This window comes from Dermochelys coriacea, chromosome 3 (genome assembly GCF_009764565.3).
Source record: "Dermochelys coriacea isolate rDerCor1 chromosome 3, rDerCor1.pri.v4, whole genome shotgun sequence".
Taxonomy (NCBI): Eukaryota; Metazoa; Chordata; order Testudines; family Dermochelyidae; genus Dermochelys; species Dermochelys coriacea.
Genome location: NC_050070.1, coordinates 165,073,920 through 165,093,185, shown reverse-complemented (window position 1 = coordinate 165,093,185; position 19,266 = coordinate 165,073,920). Strand labels below are relative to the sequence as shown.

At 39.7% G+C, this 19,266-nt stretch overlaps 1 protein-coding gene across 5 annotated transcripts in view; it reads left to right on the top strand.

Annotated features, from left to right (window-relative positions):
• SPATA17 (spermatogenesis associated 17) overlaps positions 1 to 18,888 on the top strand; it is a 167,241-nt gene extending 148,353 nt beyond the window's left edge. The window contains exons 10-11 of one of the 5 annotated variants that reach the window (XM_038396690.2): positions 11,897 to 11,956; positions 15,318 to 18,884. In XM_038396690.2, coding sequence (XP_038252618.1) covers positions 11,897 to 11,908 — 12 coding nt within the window. In that variant the 3' untranslated portion in view covers positions 11,909 to 11,956; positions 15,318 to 18,884. Of the gene's footprint in view, positions 1 to 11,896; positions 11,957 to 15,317 lie in introns of all 5 variants that reach the window. The other 4 variants (XM_038396694.2, XM_038396692.2, XM_043511749.1 and 1 more) reach the window with 4 other exon arrangements.
• The last annotated feature ends 378 nt before the right edge of the window (positions 18,889 to 19,266 follow it).

Sequence of the window (19,266 nt, the reverse complement as noted above, 5' to 3'; positions counted from 1 at the left end):
AAGCTCAACCAAGTCAAAACCACACTGCATCAAACTACCACTATTTCTAATGTGAGGAAGCCAAGCCTGAACTCTCCTTAACCATCTGAGTTGCTCAAAACAGTCAGCCTACTAGAATTAATTCAAAACGCCCTCTCACATGTAAAAATCAATTAAGAACAAACAATTTAGAACCACCTCCAACCTACTAGAATTAAGCCAGTTACTTACAACCTGTTGGATTCAAAACTAACTCTGATTTACCTCAAAAAAAAAAAAATCATCACAGCTCACTTCCAGAAACCTGATCCAGAACAATGTAAAAAATGCCAAACTGGAATCACTTCTAAGCATCAGATACCACCTCAGATTAACCTGACCATTGTTTCATGTGGTTCTGACTTTTACTGGTAAAGTGAAAAGTGGTTTGGGATTGTCAATTCAGATTTTATTCCACCTTAGTTCCTGCTGGCATAAATCTGTCAATTTAAGATAGATGCAACTTGATCAGAGCAGGTTAAAAGTGTTTTTTGGCTTTAGTCCAACAAGTTAAACATGGCACTGGTCTGGTCTTGGCAGACCACAATTGGCTCTGGAAAGATAATGCTAGAGTTGAACATATTAGACAATGAAAGAGCAGCATATACATGTCATAAATCAAGATACTCTTGCCTAAATGCATTATTTTCTATGCCCATATCCTATTGCCAGCAGTTGGAAAGTGAGTCATCATCAGGCCAAAGAATTAGTATAAGGATGCAAAGTCTGTGTTTACATTCCCACCCCCTCACTTTTCATCAAAAGCTTTTAAAGACAGTGTTTTCATATGTAGATTGTAATGTTAGGCATAGTTACACTTCACTTGGATTTAATATCCTCATAGAATATCCTTATTTATTACTCATCAGTGTGTTTTCATTTTTGACAAATGTCATTTATACACCTTAGATAAATTAAGATGAAGCTACTAAATGTCTACTCCCCTTTTAAAAAATGCTTTTTGAAAGTGGCCTGCAATAAATCGAGATTTGAATGACAACAGCAAATAAGTAACTCCTGGTACTCTGAATATCAGTCCAACTATTTCACCTGCTCATTTGTTTTTTAGCCCAGATTCAATAAAGTTCAAGGGTATCCAAGTATGAAATAGCTTGTGAAGAAATTCACATTGCTTTCTTAATTTAATTTACTTATAAAAAAGACCACATTAGTTCAGAAAATAGAATATCATCTTTGGCAATTTTGGTTCAAATATAGATATAGGGCCTGTTCAGACACAGGCAGAACAAAACTTTGGATAGCGCAGATTATTTTAATAATGTGCATGAAAGCATAATACAGCATACACTGTAATGTTTACTTTTTCAGACTAGTCTGTGAAGAATATTACACTTTTAAAACTGAGGCTGAGATCTGAACAAGCCAACAAGCGCAGTCCCACCCTGAAAAGTGACTATGTAAAAGTGCCAATTTCCTCTTCCATAGTAGATCTGTTTCCTGTGTGTGTATTCAAAGTTACAGTTGCATAGAATTCATAAAAAAGAAGGTTTTGTTTCTTTTTACAGCATTGCAGAGCCAATAGAGATACGGGAAAAAGAGCTGGATTCTAACCTGGCTTCCACAACAGTAACAGACTTTTTAACCCAGTTCAAATTAGAGGGCTGAATTCTGATTTTACACTTACTTGGGCAACTCCAATGAATGCAGTGGGGTTGCAGGTGTTATGAGGGCCGAATTTGGACCACAGATCATTATTACTGCTGAGATTGCACAAGCCAAAAAGAAAAGTACTCTACTGTTGTCATATCCCAGGCTAAATTTAGAGAGGCAACATTTAGGTGGAAATAATCCCATTGATCCAAGCCTTGATATCCTTACCCAATTTCCACTCAGTTCTTTTTTAGGCAAAACCACCATGGAAGCTGGCATCTGGTTTGCCTGAGGAAGGCTTAGTAAAAACTGAGTAAGAACATCCAGAATTGGCCCACTTAAAATACTCACTGTGTACAATTACTGTAAAAACCCAGTTTTTATGAGAAGCGTTCGTTCATTACCAAGGAATTGAAAATATTAAACGGTGACTTAAGCAGTCACATTACCTAAAACTTCATTCTCTTCTAGCAAGCCAGTGCCTGGCTCTTGCAGCTGTGCACGAGAATAAGGGGATGTCCTTTTACTCCCTGACGTGGACTACCTGTACCGTGGCTAGCAGTGTGGGGAGGGAAGTAGGCTCCACAGAGCGGCTATGTCTCCCCTCCCATCCTGTGCAAGTACATTGGACAGGATAGGGTGGAGACTGGGCAAAGCCCAGGCTCCATCTTCAACACACCAGCCAGCACAGCTGTGCTAGGGGGAAGAACCGTGGACAGGTACAGATCTGGCAGAGTACTTCCTCCCTAGAGCAGCAGGGAGATCATGAGACAGAGTCACAGTCTCCCCTTCCGGGCTGTTCCAGATGCTCTGCCTCCTCACACTAGGCAGATCATACAGTAAGGATCTAGAGCTATGTGATTATCAGATTAGTCCTTTTTCCAATTTATCAGCAGTAATTAGAAATCTTTCATAATTTTAGCAAGACCTGCTTGAATTTGGTTCTTTCATTTATAACTCCCAAGAGGAAATGTGTGTAAACCAGAGACAGTTTTAAGGCTTAGTAAAATGTAAGTATAATTATAATGAAATATTTGTTGCATAAAGTAAACAGCAATTATTGTTTTCTTCCTCTGTTTGAAAGCTATTAAAATAGTGTTGCTAGACTTCCTACTGTGAGAATAATTTCTTGATTTTTGTGCAACATATCATATGCTTCCTGTCAATAAAAGAGCAAACTGACAAGCAGCAAAAAGTTGCCTAATGAAAGTGTCATACAGAAGAATATAAAATTGGCTTTTGTAATGGCTAAGCAATATTGCTTTTTATTTTAAGATCTAATGACAACTTGATTCAAAGGGTAAGATTTTCACTTATAAAATCAATAAAGTAAGTTGAAAATTGCCCTCTACATACTCAATCTTTTTGAATCAGAGAGTTTATTGTTGTCAGTGTTGTTTGCATTTACAAGTGGTAATTAGGGATTTAACTAGACATCACATTTGGAGCCTGTCAAGAAGTTCCATTAAGTCCAAGTGCAGAAAAGCAGCCAGTTAAGGATGGACATTGCAAGGAATAGAGAGAAACAATATCACAACATTATGGGCTGGATTTTGACCGGCTGCTCTGCTGGTACACGATATGGGAAAGGCAAAGGGTCCTTTCCTTACTTGAACTCCCACGCAGAAGCTAGTTGTGATTTCATTCCTTGCACTCACCTGAGTGAACTGACTATAGAAAGGTAAGAATTGTTAAGAGCATTAGCCATTCCAAAGGGGTGGGGGTACGTCCATGGTCTTTTTCCCCTCTCCACTGCATCAGCCAGCTAACAAGGAGAGCACACACTACACTGTTAAGTATTTCAGTGCTGTTCTCCCACTGCAGGGAGCTTCCAATAGGCACTGTGCCTCCCTGAGAGTCAATACCCCTCCACAGACACAATGAAGGCCAGTGTCTAATGCATACCTTTGTTAGTATAGCCTATTTTAAGGGGCTCAGTGACCCAATTGGTTAACACATTAGCTTTTCAACTTCGTAGCCTTAAGTCACAGGAGACCTATATCTGGTTTGTGGACATTAGTCCACATCAGAAAATACTACTGGCAGTCTGTGCCCACCAGCCACAAAAAACACTATTATGTCAGGCATTTGCATCCTGTACTTCCTGGCTAATTAACTGGAGGGGCTATACACAAGAAATAGTCCCTGCTACCCGGGAGAAGTGGGTAGTCATTATTAATGTCCCAGCTCATATCTCTCAGTAGCTCTCATGAGCAATGATGCTTAAGGTGTCTAAATGTACTGGTGGGAATTAAAAATTATAGTCCAGACCTCTTTCACTAGCTGAAATATTGTAAAGTTGTATCACTGGGGCCAGGATTGGTGTCAATGTACTTTGTGTGAAAAGTGCAATAGAAGCATTAGTATTTGACAGCCCTGGTTGAAATAAGTGAAATTAATGGAGCTCTTTTCATATTCGACAAGGCCATGGCACCCCTTTCATGCTGCTTACAGACAGAGAAAAGTCAATACTTTTTTTATTACTTGACACTGACCTACATTCTGCACTACAAGTGCCAGGCCCACTAATTGGTTTCAGTTGTGAGAAAAGTTTGCCCCAAAGAAACATTGGAATAGATAAATCAATCTTTTTTAGGGTAGCTTAGTGGGTTTTGAGCACTTGAAATGACATTTGTGTTGTATTGACAGAATGGGTTGTTACACTCATTTTGTCATGTCAGAAGCCCTTGTACTAGTTGGAAATGTTGTTAACCAGTACTGATAAATTTACAAAGCAAGAACTTGGCTAGATCAACATTTTACTTTTATAACAGATTCCCACTTCTGATCTGCTTTCTTTGTTAAAAATCTCTGTGGCTATTAAAAGGTCATGGAGCTTATGAGGACAGCTCAGTTTAAAGCTCTAATTTTACTATCAGAGGCACTAACATCAAGGATATACTTACACATGGACACCTAGAGTTACACAGAAAGGATCATACTGTATCAATGATTATTTTAAACAGTATTCCTGATTGAATCCTTCTTTAAAAATAAATGACATGATATGTCCCAGGATATTGACTCAAAAAGGAAGTTAAGCAGAGATAAGTTGAATACCCCTGCTAGCAATACTCACTAATCCAAGGACAGAATGACGATTTGGGTAACTGTGTCCCTACGTAGTATAACATTATATTTTTTTTCATGACCACATATATTATTACTTCTGGTTGCCAGAACAACTTCTGGTTGTTTTTGTAACAAATATGACTGTATGTCTTGCATTGGATAGAACATGTCATCACAGCACTTACTTTGATGTCAGATTTTTTTTCTGAGACCCACATAGATTTGTTTACCTTTTCTCAAGGCATATTGTCACAAATGACATTGTGCAGTGGTGGTAATGTATTGGGCTGTCTTGTAGGTTGCCCAGGTTGGTTCAGAAGAAACCTTGGTCTGTGGATCATGAGTCTAGGGAGAATGTTGTTCATTGCAGAGGTTACACAATTAACCTTTGGAGCAGAAGTATGTGGAGCTGTCTGTCATGGCAATCTATATTTAGGTACCTCTTTAAAAATGGAACTTTATCACCATAGACAAAGGACATTCAAAGTTCACACCATTGACCATAATGTTCCAAGTTCAGCAACTGCCCATCAGCTTCATAGTTAATTATGGGCTTAATGCAGAATTATGGAGGGAAATTCTATGGTCTGTGTTATGCAGGAGGTCAGAGTAGATGATCATAATGGTCCCCTCTGACCTTAGCATCTAAAAATTTGGGAGGTAGAAAGATGCTGCTTTCTGCCTACTTTTGTTTTGGATTGAAGTAATAGGCTTTCCTTCTTCAAGCTGATGCCTAACTATACTTCCAACCTCTACCACACATTGCTCAATAAGACCTCAGAAATGCATTTTTTGGTTATGTGCATATTTATGCACTGTAATCTCCATGTTATTGTTGAAAGAAACTATTAATAAAAATTTTTCGCTGGCAACACGAGGGGCCATTTTCAAACAGCCTTCCAATGGGTACCCATTTGTGCACAAATAGCTTTGCAAATGTCCATATAGTTTGCGCACACAAATGATAAAAATTTACCAGTGCAAAGATGATTTCTGTTCAAAAAGGGGAGTGATTGCTTGTAAATTCTATTACTTGTGTGCAGTCAGTTGTGTGTGCAAAATGGAGCATCTGTTTTAAAAGTTTAAATCTTGAATTTTAATTTTGAAGCCATTTTATAAAGTACCAATTGCCCTCAGTCAGATGTAAAATTTTTTTGGAATTGATTTTTATCAACAACATCCCCAATGTAAACTACTTGAGCATTAATTGTAGATTTTTTTTATTTATCAACAACATCCCCAATGTAAACTACTTGAGCATTAATTGTAGATTTTTTTATTTATCAACAACATCCCCAATGTAAACTACTTGAGCATTAATTGTAGATTTTTATTTATTTATTTATTTATTTTTTACAAAGTCCATATTGCGATCACAGGAGTCTGCTCAATGAGACAGTTCTTTGCTTGCTGACTATACACTGCCCCTTTTTTGAATTCTTTGTCCATGAGTGAGGAGCAGACTTGACAATCAAGTAGTCAATGCATTTAAAAGGTCCCCAGGTCTTGTTAAACTCTAGCATTCTGACTACAGCAGCTTACAGTTTCCTCCAGTAAAAGAATTCAGAGTTCAACATGTTTGAAAATGAGAAGTGATTTCTTGATTTGGTTTGGGGATTTAAAAAAACAGGTTTGAGCTGATCTCATCCTGCTTCCTGGCCAATCTGTAGAGAACACAGGTCAGATCCCATTGGCTACAGCCAAGGCACACACAGCACAAGTTAAGAAGGGTATGGTGCAAAAGTTGCATGAGGCTTATCTTTGTATCTTACTACCCCAGTCCTGGGACTGTTCAGTGTAGGGCCTCTCCCAGCTGTATATTAGTGCAGACTAGTGGTGCACTAATGTATACCAACTGCAAAACAGCCATAAATAGCTGAAACAGCAAAAGATTGGCAAGTTAAAAGATAGTGTGGACCATACTTCTTCTCCATCCATGCCCTCTATATAGGCAGCTGGGAGAGGAGATGGTGTAGGATTCTGTACACTATATTTGTGTCACTTAAGGATCCACTTGAACTGGGGTGCGGCAAAGAGTCCTTTGGCACCTTATAAACTAACAGACGTATTGGAGCATAAGCTTTCATGGGTGAATACCCACTTCGTCGGATGCATGTAGTGGAAATTTCCAGAGGCAGGTATAAATATGCAAGCAAGAATCAGGCTAGGGATAACGAGGTTAGATGAAGCCCTCTTCTAGCAGTTTAGGTGTGAACACCAAGGGAGGAGAAACTGCTTTTGTAGTTGGCTAGCGTGATACAGCATGGCCAGAGGGCAGCAGGAGAGTTTTAGAAGGGAGCCTTATTCCCTGTAGAGGGAAGAAAGTTTGCTATAATTAATTAAAGCACCTGAAGCCAATCACATGATAAAAACCCCCTGCTTCAATCAGACAAGAGGAGGAGTTGAAGCAGAGAGCAGTTTTGAGGAGATGAAGCAGAGTGGATTGATGTGGGAGTAGAGAGCAGTTTGGAGGAGTTGAAACAGAGTGGATTGGTGTTGGAACAGAGACAGGTTTGGAGGGAAGCAGAGGGAGAGTTTGGAGAAGTGCTGCCGTGGCCTAAGAAGACCAAGACTCTAGGTAAAGGGACATCTGGTTTGTGCAGAGGGAGGGCAGGAAGCCTCACAAGCTGAAGGGCAGGAAAGGAAAATAGCCCAGGGGAAGGAACCATTACTTCTAGTGGTTTACAGCTATCTCTAGGGCCCCTGGGCTGAGACCCGGAGTAGAGGGTGGGCCCAGGTCCCTCCCTCTCCACTCCCCTCCTCTAGGACACTAGTGGGACAGTTAATACCCCAGTTCAGGGGAAAGAAACGGTGCCCTGAACCCCCATCCCCCCAAGAAGAAAAAGCACGAGACCCATCATAGTAGTGCCAGCAATTTGCCACACTAGCCATTCATAGTCATTGTTTAATCCCTATGTAAAAGGATAAATGGACACAAATCAGATATTAGGAATGACAATATACAAAAACCTTTAGGAAAACACTTCAACCTCCCTGGACACACAATGGAAGATTTAAAGGTAGCCTTCCTGCAGCAAAAAAACTTCAGGGCCAGACTTCAAAGAGAACTACTGAGCTTCAGTTCATTTGCAAATTTGACACCATCAGGTCAGGATTAAACAAAGACTGTGACTGGCTAGCCAACTACAAAAGCAGTTTCTCCCCCCTTGGTGTTCACACCTCAACTGCTAGAAGAGGGCCTCATCCTCCCTGAATGAACTAACCTCGTTATTCCTAGCCTGAATCTTGCTTGCATATTTATACCTGCCTCTGGAAATTTCCACTACATGCATCCGACAAAGTGGGCATTCACCCACGAAAGCTTATGCTCCAATACGTCTGTTAGCCCTGGTCTACACTAAGAGTTGAGGTCGAATTTAGCAGTGTTAAATTCATTTAACACTGCACCTGTCCACACAACGAAGCCCTTTTTTTCGATTTAAAGGGCTCTTAAAATTTCCTTACTCCACCCCCAACAAGGGGATTAGTGCTGAAATTGGCCTTTACGGGTCGAATTTGGGGTACTGTGGATGCAATTAGATGGTATTGGCCTCCGGGACCTATCCCAGAGTGCTCCATTGTGACTGCTCTGGACAGCGCTCCCAACTTAGATGCACTGGCCAGGTAGACAGGAAAAGGCCTGCGAACTTTTGAATTTCAATTTCCTGTTTGGCCAGCGTGGCAAGCTGCAGGTGAGTGCAGAGGTCATCAGCAGAGGTGACAGTGATGGAGTCCCAGAATCGCAAAAGAGCTCCAGCATGGACCAAACGGGAGGTACGGGATCTGATCGCTGTATGGGGAGAGGAATCCGTGCTATCAGAATTCTGTTCCAGTTTTCGAAATGCCAAAACATTTGTCAAAATCTCCCAGGACATGAAGGAGAGAGGCCATAACAGGGACCTGAACCTTTCAAAGCTTCTCTGATGCGCACCGCGCCCTCCTGTGCTCTTCTAACTGTGCTGGTGACTGGCTGCATGTAACCAGCAGCCAGGCAATTTGCCTCAACCTCCCACCAGCCATAAACGTCTCCCCCTTACTCTCACAGATATTGTGGAGTGCACAGCAAGCAGTAATGAATATGGGGAATATTGGTTTCACTGAGGTCTAACTGAGTCAGTAAACTGCACCAGCGTGCTTTTAAACGTCCAAATGCACATTCTACCACCATTCTACACTTGCTCAGCCTGTAGCTGAACAGCTCCTGACTACTCTCCAGGGCTGCCTGTGTATGGCTTCATGAGACATGGCATTAAGGGGTAGGCTGGGTCCCCAAGGATAACTATAGGCATTTCAACATCCCCAACGATTATTTTTTGGTCTGGAAATAAAGTCCCTTCCTGCAGCTTTTGAAACAGACCAGAGTTCCTGAAGATGCGAGCATCATGTACCTTTCCTGGCCATCCCACATTGATATTGGTGAAACGTCCCTTGTGATCCACCAGTGCTTGCAGCACTATTGAAAAGTACCCCTTGCGGTTTATGTACTCATCAGCTTGGTGCTCCGGTGCCAAGATAGGGATATGGGTTCCGTCTATGGTGCCACCACAGTTAGGGAATCCCATTGCAGCAAAGCCATCCACTATGACCTGCACATTTCCCAGGGTCACTACCCTTGATATCAGCAAATCTTTGATTGCATTGACTACTTGCAGCCCCAGTAGATTTGCCCACTCCAAATTGATTCCCGACTGACTGGTAGCTGTCTGGCATTGCAAGCTTCCAGAGGGCTATCGCCACTTGCTTCTCAATTGTGAGGGCTGCTCTCATCTTGGTATTTATGTGCTTCAGGGCAGGGGAAAGCAAGTCACAAAGTTCCACCAAAGTGCCCTTACGCATGCGAAAGTTTCGCAGCCACTAGGAATTGTCCCACACCTGCAACACTATGCGGTCCCAACAGTCTGTGCTTGTTTCCTGGGCCCAGAATCGGCGTTCCACTGCATGAACCTTCCCCATTAGCAAAATGATGCTTGCATTGCCAGATTCTGTGCTTTGAGAGACGTCTGTGTCCATGTCCTCATCACTCTCATCACCATGCTGACGTTGCCTACTTGCCTGGTTTTGCTTTGCCAGGTTCTGGTGCTGCATATACTGCTGGATAATGCGCATGGTGTTTAATGTGCTCCTAATTGCCAAAGTGATCTGAGCGGGCTCCATGCTTGCTGTGATATGGCGTCTGCACAGAAAAAAGGCGCGGAACGATGGTCTGCCATTGCTCTGACGGAGGGAGGGGCGACTGACGACATGGCTTACAGGGTTGGCTTACAGGGAATTAAAATCAACAAAGGGGGTGGCTTTACATCAAGGAGAAACAAAAACAACTGTCACACAGAATGGCCCCCTCAAGGATTGAACTTAAAACCCTGGGTTTAGCAGGCCAATGCTCAACCCACTAAGCTATCCCTCCCTCTGGTATTTCAGGCAGGACTTAATCTCCATTAAAGTTTTCAAGGTGCCCCTGACAGACCTCACCAAAACAATTGTCGGCCGCTGATTTCACGGCGGGAGGGGGGGGAGCAAATGAATACAAAAAAAATCTGGTCTATTTCTTGTTTTGATCACTTGTTTGATTTCTTGTTTTGATCACTTCATCTATCTTTCACATCTTTGGCTGGCAGCAGACGGTGCAGTAGGACTGCTAGCCATCCTCATCTCCTGCCTGCTCACCATAAGATGGTACAATAGGACTGCCTGCAGCACTAAAGAGAATGATCTGGCTGAGTCACTCCTAATTTAGTCCCTGCGCTCATGTCTGCCCAGGTGCTCCTGACCGACCTTACCGAGGCAGCCAGGAGCACCTTGGACATGATGAGGATGGTTTTCAGGCCTGTTGCACCGTCTGCTGCCACAAGGCAATGGGTTGCTGCTGCTGTGTAGTAATGCACTACCACGTCTGCCAGCACCCAGAAGACATATGGTGACAGTGAGCTGAGCGGGCTCCGTGCTTGCCGTAGTATGGCGTCTGCTCAGGTAACTCAGGAAAAAAGGCGCAAAACGATTATCTGCTGTTGCTTTCACAGAGGGAGGGAGGGCCTGATGACATGTACCCAGAACCACCCACAACAATGTTTTTTGCCCCATCAGGCATTGGGATCTCAACCCAGAATTCCAATGGACAGTAGTGACTGCGGGAACTGTGGGATAGCTACCCACAGTTCAATACTCCGGAAGCTGATGCTAGCCTTGGTACTGTGGAAGCACTCCGCCGAGTTAATGCACTTAGAGCATTTTGTGTGGGGACACACACAATCGACTATATAAAAACAATTTCTAAAAAAACAACTTCTATACATTCGACCTAATTTCGTAGTGTAGACATACCCTCAGTCTATAAGGTGCCACAGGACTCTTTGCCACTTTTACAGATCCAGATTAACACGGCTACCCCTCTGATACTTGAATTAGGATGATCATCTCAGGGATAGACACACATATGCAGAATCCACCAATAGTATGTTGCAAAGTGGCCACACTGGACTGGAGGATCTGGTCCTCTATTTCGTTATCTTCTATTATACCTGTTATAGGAAATGCATAGGAAATGGCAAATGCAGCTGGAAAAATCAATTACGGGTATGCCATCTGGAAAATGGCCCTACTTACATATTGCTATTGAGTTTTTGTCCTGAGAGCCTTTTGACTGTGTTGATTAATTGTATAGCCAACGGATTGAATACACTTGTAGTTTATTTTGAAAAATGTTCAAGAGACCAAATAACCAAACTCAGACAAATTTATTGTCTAAAGACAAAACAGTACCATATGTAAAGGAAACATGCATGCCCTCCTTCTGGGAAGCAAATCTTATCTCACAGCATGTTCATCTTATGTAGAAAGTATGCTTTGGAAATATGCATTTAAACAAGATATATTTATAGTAGGGTGACCAGACATCCCGATTTTATAGGGACAGTCCTGATTTTTGGGTCTTTTTCTTATATAGGCTCTTATTACCCACCGCCCCACCCCCGTCCCGATTTTTCACACTTGCTATTTGGTCACCCTAATTTATAGTATAGTTTTACAAGGTACTCTCTATATGTCACTAAAATCCAACCCACCACTTTGTAACAATTCCTTAACTTATTGTTTTGTTACATACTTTGTCTCTGTTTGGATACAATATTCCAAAACAGTTCCCATGGAAGTATCTGTTCTAGGACATCGAACTTATGTATCTTGATTTTGTATTTGCTAGCACCAAAGCTGACTTCAGTTTTGCAGTGTGTTATGGGATACTTACCAGGAGTGAACAAAAGTAAGTAGAACACCATTCAAATATAAAGTCTGTGCTAACATTTATATAAAACACAATGTGTAATATATATTAATATGGCGTGAAATACATATAGCATATACCTGTTGGCTAACAACTGATGTAAAGAGAAATATCTTTTCATGAGCTCAGTTTGTGAATGTGTAAAAGACATTTGCCCCCATGTTAGAATAAAAATGTATCTTTAAATTGGGTCTTTACAGAGTAGCTTGAATGTAATTTATAGTTTAAAAACAAAATTCATTCACTTCACCTTCTCAGAGTTTTCATGAATTATTTTGCAATCATAGCTAAATGCAGCTCCTTCCTCTTTGTGCTGCTTCAATGGCATGGGAGATACAGGAGTTCTCTAACAGGAAAATCCCCACATCAGATAAAGTCAGCTGTATGCTACCAACCCTCCTAGCAGGTGTTGGGTGGGGACAGAAGGGGATTTGGCCAGACATATTATTCTCCAATGATCCTCTGTCAGGGGAACTTAGAGTAGTCCCTAGGCTGCTCTAAGTAGCAGTAAAGAATAGGAAAGGAAGAGAAATGATGAGGTAGTACAGAAACACCCTATATGAGGCAATAAGCACACACACCCAGAGCGAGAGCATGCCAGGATACTCTGGGGCAGGGTTTCCTATGCCTTCTTGCCTTTTAGTGCACCAGCAGAGCAGAGTCATAATTAAGCTCTATATATTTAAGTAAATAAATTACTAGGCTTTTTTGCTAAAATATGTTCACATTTTTTCCTCTGTTGCAAACATGATGGGTCTATTTATTCAGTATATTTTATATACATCTTTAATTGGTCTAACTGCACAGTCATCAGTGGATTTATTTACCCTATCAAACTGTGAGGTCTTGCCTAGATATGGTCAAACATAACTGCTGTTGCCATGATCAGAGCCAGTTGTTTAAATACTCAGTTGTGAGTATCCAGTGAAATAGCTTTAAATAACAAGATAAACAGTACAGCTGCCAACCCAAAGTAATCTTACACTGAGGGGGTAAGTAGCACAGAAAATTTCCTCTTTGTCATTTTGACTTGGGTTTGAAGCTAGACCTGGGCTTAGTTCCAGCTCAAAAAGCCGTTCATTTCAAAAGCTCCTAAATCGTCCCAAGGAGCTAATTTTGGCAGTCAATTGTTTTTGTTTGGCCAGGCATCTTAATAGCAAACGCTGTCTGCTCTGCCAAGTGAAGACTTCTTCAATGTTCAGAACCACCATTCCCAATTTTTTCCTGATAAAAGGGGTTGGTGTTTGCTTGTAGCCTTTTTCCTCAAAAAAAAAATCTAGTGTTTTTTAAACTTTTACAATTTATTAAAAATTAAAGTGAAGAGTAATTGATTTTTCTACATGAACATTAAAAATATTTTTCCTGATCAAAACTAAACAATTAACACCATTCTTGAACTCTAGAATAATGTAGGTGCAAAATAAATGATAATGATTCTATCCATTTGGTCTCTATGAAACCAGAGTACCTTTATGTATTTGTCATGTGTTTTCTATCCACCTACACCAATTATATCAGCATGGTGAACTCAGCAAATCAAGTACAGCTATCTTCATCTCAGGAAAGCAATTTGTTTGCAGTTATACTGGTAGTAATTGTAATATTTATTATTATAATCACAAGAATAGTTTTTACAGACCCGCCTGTACCACCAAAATGCTTGGGCTGCCGAAAATACAATGGAAATTAAAATATAATAATATACCATTTTTAAAAAGCATTAAAATAAACAAATCTATTTTAGAAATACGTTGTTTCATAAATAAAAAGGTGAAGCATGGGGAGTTCTACACCTACACTGGCATTGAAGAGCTCTCTGGAAATAAATCTTACAAGATGTCAAAGGACAATGGTACCTTTCAAATCAGAAAGGAAACATGTTTTCTTTTGACTTAAGAAGTGTAACTTGCTATTTTGTAAACTTTGCATCGGAGAGTTTGCAGGCACAGGAAGCTGCCAAGTGTCAGATGTTAGAAATTAAAAGTTAAATTTTGATTATTTGATATGCAAATAAGGACCCTGATCCAGCATCGAGAGCCTTGGGCAGACACCTGCATTTGTATGGGGTGCCACTGAAGTCAATGGGGTTCCACGTGAGCATAGGGATAGATCTGCATAGTACTCAGTGCCAAGTTGGAGTAAAAAGTAGAGCGGGCCAGAGAACGACCATTCTGTTTTACGATAACTTTTGAAATATGTTTTTGTTCTGCACTGGAAAGTAAACAAAACATTGGGAATGCTTTAGCGAAATGGAATTGTACTGAACAGCTCAGATTTTTGCTTTTAGTCTCCCTCTGGACTCCAACCTGGATATAGTTCCATCCAAAAAGAGGATTCCCCAGAGTGAAATGTTAATACAATGCAAAGCTTTAGTTTTGCTGATGATACTAGCATTTTTTTCAGGACCCATGAAAGAGGCCAACTCACCTCGTTATGATCACTTTAACCCATTCACTCCACACTTGGGACTTTCTGTTGCAATGGGACATGCTGTAGCTGCTCAGTCAGGTTAATTAGTGCACACTGAGCAAAATAACTTAGAATCCTGAAGCCATTTGGCTTGGTTGCTTGTGGAGTATATTTGCATTATACCATCAGCATCACAGCACAAATTCACCTGTACTTTGTGTGGCAAAACTTGTTCGCTTTACCCATGCAAGTATCCCCCTTAAAGAAAATAGGACTATTCATGTGAGTCAGGCAAGCAGTATAAAGTCCTGTATCATTTCTGTCATATGTGGGTCCATGGCCAATTGATGTTATTGTTGTTGTTTATTTATTTTCTTATTTCTATATTAGATCATTCTTTTATTCCAGTTCTCATCTACTTACTAATTGAACATCCCTATTTTACTTTTTGTAAACAGGGAACATTTTAAATATTTTAAAAAAATCCTACTGGATCTTATTTGAGACATTTTTTGATTAACTGTTTTCCAGACAGGACGATTTATTTAGTGCATCGTGATTTGCAAAAGGCTATAACATTCAGTCTGTGTGGCAGAGAAATAAAATTTACAATACTTACAGTTATGTACAGTTTATAATACATATTTATTTTTAATTAAGTCAATTGATCCAGAATTTTCTCCTCAATCTATAATGTAGATGTTGAAGTGTTTCACAATGTCATATGTAAGCTTCAGCATAGGTCCTAAATATTTTTGTGCATAACTTACATCCTAAATTTTACCTTGCATAACAGGAAAATTAAAATGGAAGAAAGACCAATGGAACTGTACAGTATCTACAGACCTATTAAGTATATTAAAAATAAAAGTGAAAAAACAAACAAAAATACCCAAACTTAACTGTCTTTTTTCCTTTCTGTTTTTTCTAGGACTTTGAAACAGTGTTACCATCCATTGATCTCTTTGATAAGTTTGGACAAACATATTCCAAAACTGGGCAAATAGTGTAAACATCTATCTATACTGTATCTATTCTATCCAGTATAAGAACTTCTGATAAGCTATAAAGCTAGCAATAAAGATCTTTGAGAAATGCAAAGCACAATGTTGATTAACTTTCATCCAAGTAAATGTTTTGAATAAAATGTTGTATGCTACACCTATAATAAAGTAGTATTATACTACTTGATCTTTTAGAAATGCAGTTTTTAATATTAAAAATCTTTTTATAGTTCTGGCAAATGTAATAAATTAGGAAAACTGGCTGACTCTTATAACTCTTTTATAAAATACTTCATTTATTTATATAGTAATTAATGGAAAAATCATGGATAAGATCCTTCAACTGTGTTTATTAGAATTATGTAACAGGTGTTAACTACAACAGAAATATTGTTTTCTCTGAAACATGTAAACCTTGAATCTAACTCATGGAAGAATCTACAAATGTTGAAATTTTCTCCTTGGGGCCTGAACCACATCTTTTACAATCAATGGCTCCCAGGGGAGCTGGATTGAGCCATTTATACAGAGATTACTGCTTTAAATCCTTCAATTTTTCTGTGCTTGCTATAACTCTGCAGAATGAAGAAAGAAAAACTGCAATTCTGTAACACTTTCACATATTAGCTTGTAGGCAAATCCATTTATACCTATTTACAGTATTCTATGTATTGCATTTTACTCCTGGTCCAAAAAATCTCTTGTGATAAGAAGACTGGCACATGGGAGGATATGTTGCAAAACAACCACATTATAGATGGTTAAGGATGAACACATTTTTGATGACACAAAATTCAGTCAGGTCACCATATCCCACATGCATTTGCACTAGAACATCCTTGGTTCCCATTAACTGCAAAGTTCTGAGCATCCTTCGTTCCCATTAACTGTAATGCGAATCAAGAGTGCTCATCACCCCCTGGGAGGAGGAGTTCAACACTTTGCAGGACTGGGTTATAATTTAATTCTAAAATAATAATGTCAGTGGATTCTGTTTTCATAGCACTTTGCTGTCTGAATGCTTGGAGAGAGACTGCATTTTTCTCCTCCTGTAATCTGGAATATTTGCAACTACCCTTCTCAACTGAAAAAACCTTTTTTTATTGACAATTTTTTATAATGTGGGTCTACTGTCCTCTCCAAATGAACACACAACTCCATTAATACAAAGAGGTGTGTCTATACTAGCAATTGAACCATTGCTGACAGAGCTTTGCAGCAGCAAATCTACCTGAACCAGTATTGAAAACAGTTTACATTCTAGTATAGACAGGGCCAAAATATTTTCAATCCCATTTCAGAAAGTCTGAGACTTGTGGGAACCAGAGGACAGGAGAACCCTCAGAGGTTGGACGAAAAACATATTCCACATTTTATAAATTTCAGTGGTACAAAGAGGTCAGCATTTGAGACAAGAAAGGAAGAATGTATTTTTGTTCTTTTGTACTTTTTAGTTTCCTAGCAAATTCCAGCTTTTAAAAGTTTGTCTTTCCGAGTTGCAACAGGAAATGAATGTCCTTTAATTCTGGTAAGTGAGAAACAGCAACTTCAGACAAGTCCCTTCTGTTACGATTTAATTTCACCAAATAAATCGGAGTGCTTCTGTGCTTTGTGGAGGGGGCTGAGTATGAGACACTTGCACAAAACTGTTGATGAATAAAGATGCCACAGTAATTTTTAGATGTGAGAGCTATCTATTTGATTGCTGCTGCTTCAAGGTAGTTCATCACTTCACTATAACTCACCCCTGTGTTGCCTCTTACTTCCATACCACATTTTCCCATCAGTTCGATTAGAAATGGCAATACCTTTATCAGATTAATCTTTCTTTCTTTTAATATCTCTGACCCCAGGATAAACAAAATCTACCCATATAGACCATCATTGCAGATGCTAGAGTTTTCAACAGCTGACAGTTCTCAACATAGATTAAGGTTAAAAAGAGTCCTTTCAATTCACTCTCACTCTTTGACTCAGCTCTCTCTCTCTCGTTCTTTTAACCCTCATTCGTTTAATTTTTTTAAACACAACAGGCCATTTCCCATAAGCCTTCTTACACACAAAGTATGTCTGTGGATTTTATTAGAGTAAGAGACAGCTCCACAAACGCAGCAAAGTAATAACTTTATTACCTGTCACTTCTTTCTCCAGATGTATTTTTGTAGGGAAGACAATGCTCTCCTTTTCAGCATGGGACGATATAGAACTTAATTCATAGTCATGTATAGCCCCTAATATACCGTGCTGCCACTCCAGAGTCCAAGGTTCAATTCCTGAACCCTTTCTCTCACTTCTCATGCAAACATAGTATTCTGCTGAACAGTTAAAACGTCCTGTTAACTTTGATAGAGAATACACTTTTTTTTCCCCTTGTCTAGAAAAATGATAAGTACATATTGGTACCTTGGGGGTAGAGTTCAATCAGGGAAAATGTCGAGGAACTCTGCAGGATCTCTTTTAGAGATGTGCAGTGAAGTTAGGCTAAAAAAATTGATTTCAGACAAGTATTCCAATGACTGCTCTACTGATTGTTTTTCTCCTCTCTGACACTAATTATATATACACATACAAACATACACCCTACTATTAGTTTATTAAGCTAAAGCTTTTATTTTTTTTAATATAAAGGAACAGTACAATAGTTTTCCCACTAGATATCCAAATTCCAGTTAATATCGGTTACAGAAGCCAGAGTACATAAAGTAGAAGAGGCTTAAGCCCAGACAACAAGCCCACTGCGGAAGAATGGAAAGAAGAAAAAATGCTCAGAACCCAATCCACTGAGGGCCTGAGCATCCTAAACCCAGCTGATTTCAGAAATTGAGGGCACCCAGCACCTTGCAGGAGGCACCCAGCACCTTGCAGGAATAGGCCCTTATTTTGGAATACCATGAATAATGCAAAAATAATGTATAGGTGAATGTTAACAGTTCTGTAGTATTTCAGAAAGGGAGAGATGGTGAATAGCCTTTAGACTATGGGCCAGGCAAAAGCACAAGGAAAATGTGGTCATGTCCTCTTGTTTAAATCAACGTGACTGCATGTGGCAAACCCACAGTTTTTATTTATTGTCATTTAAATCTAGAATTTTATTTATATTCACTACAAGAATAGGTATGTAATAGGGGTTTTGGCTACTTTGTATGACTAATGTTTGCAGAATTAGGCTATCAATAGAAAAAGAAAGATTTACTTTACTATGGTAATCTCTCCTACCAAAACTAAGTTTGCTGTCTTATAGTTATCAAATTACCATGTATACTGTGGATAAATGTTAGTTGTATTTTATTTTCTGTTTTCTTCACTGTAGATTTCCCTTGTCAATAAATCTATTGCTTCAAACATATTAACACTGAATGTTATTTTAAGAAGCAATTGTCACAGTTCAGGGCCACTGCACCTGTATTTCCCCTTAGTGGTCCAGCAGGAGCATCCATTCTTGGCTTTCTGCTCCCCAGCCAATGCCTTTTTGGATGGAGATCCATGTCTCTCCTCCTTCTCAATGAGGTATTCCCATGCAGCACAGTTCCCTGCCTTAATGATGTATGTCCCGGCACAGATAGGCCACCTGCTTGCTTTCTCTTCAGAGACTTATAATAGAGTGATTGTCAACCACCGTAGGTTACCAAGTACCACTTCCTATTCAAACTTACTTTGCTCTTGAGGTAGAAAGCATATCGGAGAAAACTTTGTAAAAACAATTCCACCATAATGCATACACGGTTGCATTTTTAACACTATGAACTCCAAAAATGTTAAGAATTTACAAGCTGAGACTTCATCATGGGATTTTAAAGCAGAAGATGCTTAGCTCTGGGGATGTTTTCTCTCAGGGAAAACCTAGATTCGCGAACACCAGACACCATCTCTTACCAC